Source organism: Betta splendens, chromosome 1, assembly GCF_900634795.4.
Source record: "Betta splendens chromosome 1, fBetSpl5.4, whole genome shotgun sequence".
NCBI classification, from domain to species: Eukaryota; Metazoa; Chordata; class Actinopteri; order Anabantiformes; family Osphronemidae; genus Betta; species Betta splendens.
This window is the reverse complement of record NC_040881.3, coordinates 4,425,088-4,432,587: the sequence shown is the minus strand read 5'-3', so window position 1 is coordinate 4,432,587 and position 7,500 is coordinate 4,425,088. Positions and strand designations below refer to the sequence as shown.

Below are 7,500 nucleotides of genomic sequence, written 5' to 3'. Positions count from 1 at the left end.
CGGCGTGTCTGCGAGCGACGCACCCACCGCGCGCCTCATCAACATGGACACCGGCGACAAGTTCAGCCTGGAGTCTGAGGGTCTCACAGCGGACGCACTGCGGCGGCTGTGCAGGGAGGTCGTGGGCGGCACAGCCAAGGTGATGTGCACGCACACACACACACACACACACACACACACACACACACACACACACACACACACACACACGCTCTCAAACACACACACACGCTCTCACACACACACACACACACACACACACTCACTCACTCACTCACACTTACAGTCACTTACATCAGCGTGGTCACTAACAGTAGAACGTAATGCGCTGCAGCCCTACTATCGGACCGAGGAGATCCCAGAGGACTGGGACAAAGGCCCAGTTAAAGTCCTGGTGGGGAAGAACTTTGAGTCCGTTGCTCTGGATCCCACGAAAAACGTCTTTGTTGAATTTTGTAAGTTGATCTGTTCTTTGTGTCACATTTGTGTTTGAAACGGGCTTCAGAGAAGTTCATGGTGAATTTGTATGTATGTAAATGCACGTGTGTGTAGACGCTCCGTGGTGTGGACACTGTCAGGAGCTGCAGCCCGTCTGGGAGCAGCTGGGCGAGAAGTACGCCGACCGCGATGACATCATCATCGCCAAAATGGACGCCACAGCCAACGAGGTGGAGTCCGTCGTTATTCAAGGATTTCCCACCCTCAAATACTTCCCAGCGGGTGATAAAGAGGTGCAGACACACACACACACACACACACACACACACACGCACACACACACACACACACACACACACACACACACACACACACACACACACACACACACACACACACACACACACACACACACACACACACACACACACACACCTTTACCTGGTTCCTCTCGTGTTATTCTGCAGATGGTCGACTACACTGGAAAAAGAGATCTGGAGACATTTTCTAAGTTTCTTGATAACGGAGGAGTTTTGCCCAAAGAGGGAAGTGATGAGAACGACGATGACGGTGATGATGATGACGACAACAATGACGATAACGATGATGAAGATGATAAACCTAAAGAGAGCGAAGAAGATGATAATAGCAAGGTTTGTGTTTTAGCTCCTCATGTATTTTCCTGTAATCAGCTGCTGCGCTCACTGGTTTACGTTTGTTCAGGAGGTTGATGAGTCTGTGGACGTACAGGAGAACCAAACGTCCAAAGATGAGCTGTGACCGGACTTTCCAGCCAATCAGGATCAACCTAGCATCTTTCAGTTTTCTTAATAAAATAAATTTGTGTTTATTATGTTCTGTCACATTTAGTGAACGTTAAACTATCATTGTCTTTATACTTGATTTATTGATTGAACCCTGATTTGTCCAAAGACGTTTCTCACAGAAAACACAGACAGTTTTATAAACAAGTAATATGAACATCTGGATGAACTGGTTTCTTTCTAAAATGAGTTTATTGTTTATAAAGGGAGGAGGAACCTCCTGTTTTATCAGTGAGCATGTTTCACCTTGTTACGTTTGGCACATCACACACGCAACGACAGGTTGATTAACCAATGGAGTCAAAATGGTGTCTCTCATTCCTGAGGACAGGAAACCAGCAGCCGCCTCAGCCGTTAAAACACAGTAGATCCCAGCAGATCACCTTTATACCCCATGAGAAGCACGGAGCCTCGTTAGGCTGCTGGGAGGCACCAGGTGAGTCCTGGGTGTCGGAGTCACCTGACCGTGCCTCACCCGACCGTGCCTCACCCGCTCCGACCAGGGCGTGTGTCTCGCTGCTGGCAGCAGGCGCGTGTTTTTGCATATTTAAAAAAACCAGGAGAGCGGCTGCTGCGGCCAACATGAGTCAGCATGCAACTATTCACTCAGTAAAAATGAGCTGCGTCATTGTGTGAAGACTCCACGGATTCACATGCACCCCACGACCCGGAACCGGTGCCTGAGGCCGGCTCACTGACCCGTCTGAGGTTCTGAAGTTCTGAATATGATGAACTATTACAACTTGCGTTGTGTTGCGAGTGAGACACAAGTTGGCCTCATTTCTAAAACCCAATCTGGGCGCAGCTCAAACAAACAGTGGCTAAGCGAGTCGAGCTCCCATTAAACACAAACTGCATTGTGTTACTGCGTGTTTTGTTTAGCAGTCGGCGCCGACAGGAAAACGACTGTTCGCCCGGGACACGTGACTGTAAACAAGTCAACAAGTGGACGGGCTGGTCTGGCGCCAGTGGGGAGTTGAATGTTTCCAATAGCTGAGTGGAACAGGTCGAACAGGCTGTGATGTCACGGCTCGCGGCACGTTTCGTCCCACAGTCGGGCTTCCGCTTCGGATCCAGGTAAGACCACAGCTCTGACATCTCTTAGCGCAGGACCGCCCGTGGGGCCGCGGAGGCGCTTTGAGGCGTCGCCGTGCGGGGGGGACCCGCGGAGGCCGGGCCTCGCGGCAGCGGCGCCGTTTGAAAGCCGATCCGCTCGGGTTCAGGCATCACGGAGGGGACTGGCTGTAGTCGATCGTACGCTGTTACAGCGGCTTGTGGCTGTAACCTGACGGCACCTGAGCAGGAAGTCACCAGTGTGTGACCTAATAAGGAGGTTAATATGTAACATCTCCCACATCCACATCTGTTTGTGCTCTTTACCTGCTGCCCGGGGTCTACAGGCAGCTCAGGCTCTGGCTGTTTAGTACTGTAGTAACGTGGCACAGCATGTGATCAGCTCCACGCTCTGTGGAGCCCTTAGAGGGAGGTGTTCGGACTCAGGGTCGGTTTAGACGGAGCCAAACGAGACTCACCTCACCCATTTAGAGGTTTTAGCCTCTGAGTGTAGATGTTAGAACAATCTGTGCTCCTGAATGCAGCACAGCTGAGCTCCACCTATTTGAGAAGCACAGATTCCACAGATGCCAGGGCATGAGTCTCTGCAGTTAAAGCGTAACTTCGCCTCTCAACTTCTCTGCTGCATGTTTGTATTAGTTATGCCTGATAATAAACTATACAAAATCAGTTATAGTAAAAAAACATACTATAAAAAAACTATACATTATATTAGTACATCATCACTGAACTTAATGTGAAAGAGAAGCTGTAAAACCAGTTGGGATGTGTATAAAAGACTCTGAACCATTTTCAGCTTTCATTTACATTTAAAAAAGAAAGTCAACTGCTCACACACAAACAGGGTTGATGTTAACACAATGTTAATATCAACCACACATGGGTTGATATTAACACAATGTTGGTATCAACCAGTGTGTTGATGACAAACACTAGTGGGCGGAGCTTCGTTCACCTGGCAGGTATCTGATCAATCTAAAAATTATTCACGAGGTTTAAACGGCAGATGAGATTTTAAACAACAGCGTCTCCCTTTGACTGAACGATGAGCGTTTCATCTGCAGCCCCTCGTCTGACTGGATGATCTCCTGATGGACCCTCCGTCGTATGAAGAGGCCAGGAACCAGGTTCCTGGTTCCTCCCAACCTCCACCTCCATCCTATAACCCCTCCCCCCCCACACCTCCGCCCAGCTACAGAGAAGCAGGTGGGTTAGCGTCCACTGTATCCACCAGCATCCACTTATCCATACATTAAACCCATTTCTACTAAATGGACCGTTTCCAACACAAGCTGCACATGGTTTGAACTAATTGGTTGTATTGTGTGACACTGGTGTCACTGTGGATCCTCAAGGGTTAACTGAGCTCATTCCCACTGTCGTTTACATGCTAATTGTTGCTTTATTCCAACAGTCCACTCCCCCCCAGATCCATTTCCTGTCCTGACGCCACCTGTGGTTCCAGCAGCTGCGACCCCTCAACCCCAAAACATTAGACCCGTCATCCACCCAGTTACACAAAGTACGTCATTTATTGTTCTCAATCGCACACGCACACACACACACACACACACACCAGGCACCACATTGCAGCAGTGAAGGAGATAAGGCTGATGTTAGTGAATACTCAGCAGCAGGAACAACAAGCGTGAGTTTGAGTCCGTTTGTTCTGATCCAACGGAGGAGCCACAAGGCTGAAGAGGGTGATGCTGGTTCTGACCGGGTTCAGCAGGGCCGGCTCTGGGCATAGGCGAACTAGGCCAGGGGTCCCTGGGTGTCAGGACACAGCAGATTGTTGTGTATGAGTCCACGGGTCAGGAAGCGACACAGTATTGAGCAGGTGCTCGTGATGTTCGGCCCGAACTCAACAACATGGTGCAGATGCATGTAGATGGTGTGACCTTCTGTCCTTCCTTCTCTACACCAGTCGGCCCAGCACGGCCAGTAAACAGCAGACGAACCCCCGCGGTGGCGCAGGTGGTTGTGACCCAGCCTCAGGCGGTTCCGGTCCAAATCCAACGTCTCACAAACATCCCAGCTTTAGTACAATGTCCGTTCTGCCGCCAGACGGTCGTCACCAAAGTGACATGTGCTCCTGGTCCGTCTGCCTGGTTCCTGTGTGTGATTATCGCACTGACGGGGTAAGACATATACACACACACGTGCGCGCACACACACACGCACACACACACACACAACCTTTACCTGGTTCCTTTCGTGTTGCTCTGCAGGTGCTCGAATCATTCAGTGGCGTAACTAACAGCCTTTGTGCGTGTGTGTGTGTGTGTGTGTGTGTGTGTGTGTGTGTGTGTGTGTGTGTGTGTGTGTGTGTGTGTGTGTGTGTGTGTGTGTGTGTGTGTATGTGTGTTTCAGGCTGATCTGCGGCTTCTGCTTGATCCCGTTCATGGTTCCTTCGCTACAAGAGTCGCGTCACTCCTGCCCACAGTGCAAAGCTCATCTGTTCACGTACAGAAGATGACGAAAGGCGTGTTGTCGCTGCACAACTCGCCTCAGACGGGTTTTTTTAACCAGTTTACATTTAGCAGGGCTGTGTTTTTACTCTGAAGGAAAATATCTACACGTTACACTCAAAGATTTTCTGCACATTCTGTAAAAAGCTGCATGATGTCAAGATGCACAAGTGCAACAAAGGATGAATATGATGCATTCTGTGATATAGTTCTTTTTGTTTTTCATGAATTACAATGAATATATTTAAGCTTATGCAAGTTTATGTTTATGATGCAACATTTGTGTCCCTCATGCAACAAATATACATTTAACTCTGTTTTAATGATTATTCAGTGTATTTATCGCTCTAAACAGACAGAGTTGCTCTTTTGTTCTTTTTTAAATGAATGGAAGCTTTTATTTTTTAAGTTGTGTTGTACTGTTAACACCTCATTTGGCTGCCTGTCACTGACTCTTGTCCAGTGACAATAGATGATTATGATGTATAGAATTATTAAATATCATTACTTTGTGTTGACCTCTCGCTTCGTTTGCTGGTGCAGCTGCTCCGAGCTCATGAGAACACGTCGTCTTTCCTATTAGCACATACACGTGAATGAAGTCTCTATTGGTCCCACAAATGAGCCTGAACCTGAGAAGAACGGGAAAAATCTGTTCGCTCCCTGAGGTTCAGTGTCTGAGCAGGATTTTGTAATGTTGCAGCAGCAAAAAAGCCTTTTGATATAAAACATTTGTTGACATCATTAAAGTTGTCCGAAGGTGAATGTCGGCGCGTGGAGCACGTCACGTACAGGTACTTTCACATCCTCATAATAAGATTAATTAAATTTCATCTTCAAAAGCCAAATTTCATCAGATGAAATGTGTGGAGATAAAAGGGAGCCTCACTTTGTCCGGATGCCAGAGAAGAGCTGTAAACTCTCCTTCCCGGAGGTCTGATGACAGTAATGCCGAGGGTTTTAGACCCTTGATGCGTTTTACAGCCTGAACGGTCCAGACAAACGACCTTCATCCAACGCTCGGTGAAATGATTCAGTTTGTCCCACTTCAACATTATGATGACACATATTTGAAACGCACAAATAGCAGATAATAATAATAAAAGACATGTTGTGGATGTTAAATAAGAATGTTTTGGCTGGTTTGAACAGGTTAAATCTGCTGATGATGTGTAACACTCAGCTTTCCGTTTCTTAATCACAGTTTGCACATGATTTAAATTCGTATTCCATTATAATAACGAGGTAATCAGTGTAATTGAATTGATTCAATGTGAGCACTTAGCTCAGCGTCCATTCTGACCTTGTTGAGGCTAACAGCGTTAGCCAAAGGGCATTTTGTGATACATTAGTGATATACTTGATATGAACCGCAGCCAATAGCAGCCAGGGCTTAGATAGGAAAGTTAATCAGCGACAGGCCGGTGGGCCCAGTCGGCAGATAACAGCCACACACAGGGCGATATCAGCGCTTCCCGTCACCGCTCCCTCCTCACATTCACCTCCACGTCGCTGCCAGCGGTTCTGCGGGGCTGCGGGCGACCCGTCATGAGGAGACTGCTGCTTCTGGGGGCCCTTTGTCTGTGGGCGCCGGTCGGCGGCGACGCTCAGCCGGACGGACAGGGCGCCAAACCGTGGTCGGAGGAGGATGGAGTGTTACGTCTGAAGAAAAGCAACTTCAACAGGGCGCTGAGGACGCACAAGCAGCTGCTGGTGCACTTCTGTGAGTTACCGTTTCATGGCGGCCGGTGCCGGGCGAGCCGGCGCCAGCGCGCCGTTTAACCCGGCTCTTCCCGCGCGCAGACGCTCCTCTGTCGGCGGAAGCGGCCCGGGTGGCGGCGGCGTTCCGCGGGGCCGCCGCGGAGCTGCGGGGGTCGGAGGTCACGCTGGCGGAGGTCGACACGTCCAGCGAGAAGGAGCTGGTCAAGCAGCTCAACGCCACGGGCCCACCAGCGATTAGACTGTACCTGTCTGGAGACAGACACAAGCCGGTCCCCTGCCCCGGTGCGTCCCCATGACAACGACACACTGGTTGTTGTGATGCCACTCAGTTTGGTCTCAACCAACTAATTAGACCGTTGCAGCCATGAATTACTGTGTTTCTGTGCGGTCCAGTTCCTCAGAGCGCGGCCTCCATCCTGACCTGGCTGCGGCGGAGGGCGGGGTCTGCGGCCGACCTCGTCACCGAGCTCAGCCAATCGGACGCCTCGGAGGAGTTCACGGTGGTCGGCGTCTTCGCGGTGAGGAGAACCGGCCGTTCGTGGGCTTTGGTTCCGGCGCGCCGACCTCCCAACGTGTGTGTTTGTGTGCGCGCAGGAACTGGAGCACGAGTTGGTCCAGGTTTTCTACGCCGCAGCCGTCGACCTTCCCGACGTCGCCTTCGCTGTGACACAGAGCAACGAGGTCATGAGCAGATACGGCCTCACACATGACGCCGTGGTGCTGCTGCTCAAAAAGGTGGCTCTCGCACGCACGCACGCACACACACACACACACACACACACAAACACACTAATACAGTATCACTTATCAATTAAATAATTAATTAATTAATTAAAGATCATATTATACTTATTACTCTGAACTTTTGTGAAACTACTTGAGACCTGATTATGATTTGCATCTGGAAAGTGACTTAAGTAAGATGTAAAGTATATAAAAATGTTTGTGTCCTTGAAAACAGAGTCGGACAC

The 7,500-nt window shown here is 49.5% G+C and overlaps 3 protein-coding genes across 4 annotated transcripts in view; all 3 read left to right on the top strand.

The window, feature by feature from the left end:
- Positions 1 to 1,419, top strand: part of pdia2 (protein disulfide isomerase family A, member 2) — a 4,419-nt gene extending 3,000 nt beyond the window's left edge. Inside the window, exons 7-11 of the mRNA XM_029151073.3 lie at positions 1 to 139; positions 335 to 455; positions 553 to 731; positions 906 to 1,091; positions 1,162 to 1,419. The exon at positions 1 to 139 is cut by the window's left edge and continues 56 nt beyond it. Coding sequence (XP_029006906.1) covers positions 1 to 139; positions 335 to 455; positions 553 to 731; positions 906 to 1,091; positions 1,162 to 1,218 — 682 coding nt within the window. The 3' untranslated portion in view covers positions 1,219 to 1,419. The remainder of the gene's footprint in view (positions 140 to 334; positions 456 to 552; positions 732 to 905; positions 1,092 to 1,161) is intronic.
- A 789-nt stretch (positions 1,420 to 2,208) lies between these two features.
- si:dkeyp-75b4.8 (lipopolysaccharide-induced tumor necrosis factor-alpha factor homolog) lies at positions 2,209 to 5,325 on the top strand. 2 transcript variants are annotated; one of them, XM_029145535.3, is made up of 5 exons: positions 2,209 to 2,339; positions 3,401 to 3,542; positions 3,751 to 3,858; positions 4,264 to 4,477; positions 4,710 to 5,325. In XM_029145535.3, exons 2-5 carry the CDS (start codon positions 3,428 to 3,430, stop codon positions 4,813 to 4,815), a joined length of 543 nt encoding a protein of 180 aa, XP_029001368.1. In that variant the 5' UTR covers positions 2,209 to 2,339; positions 3,401 to 3,427; the 3' UTR covers positions 4,816 to 5,325. The 2 variants fall into 2 exon arrangements, with proteins under 2 accessions (XP_029001368.1, XP_055365314.1); XM_055509339.1 differs by having other exon boundaries at positions 2,313 to 3,542.
- Positions 5,326 to 6,355: 1,030 nt separating this feature from the next.
- The window catches only part of zgc:136472 (uncharacterized protein LOC678514 homolog), a 4,893-nt gene continuing 3,748 nt past the window's right edge, over positions 6,356 to 7,500 (top strand). Inside the window, exons 1-4 of the mRNA XM_029145515.2 lie at positions 6,356 to 6,530; positions 6,611 to 6,811; positions 6,923 to 7,047; positions 7,124 to 7,264. Coding sequence (XP_029001348.1) covers positions 6,356 to 6,530; positions 6,611 to 6,811; positions 6,923 to 7,047; positions 7,124 to 7,264 — 642 coding nt within the window. The remainder of the gene's footprint in view (positions 6,531 to 6,610; positions 6,812 to 6,922; positions 7,048 to 7,123; positions 7,265 to 7,500) is intronic.

Bases quoted from the DNA above. Each gene is read 5' to 3' on its own strand.
- si:dkeyp-75b4.8 (XM_029145535.3), top strand. From the start codon at position 3,428: ATGGACCCTCCGTCGTATGAAGAGGCCAGGAACCAGGTTCCTGGTTCC. The intron at 3,859-4,263 runs GTACGTCATTTA...TCTCTACACCAG, and splicing joins CATCCACCCAGTTACACAAA to TCGGCCCAGCACGGCCAGTA. The intron at 4,478-4,709 runs GTAAGACATATA...TGTGTGTTTCAG, and splicing joins GTGATTATCGCACTGACGGG to GCTGATCTGCGGCTTCTGCT.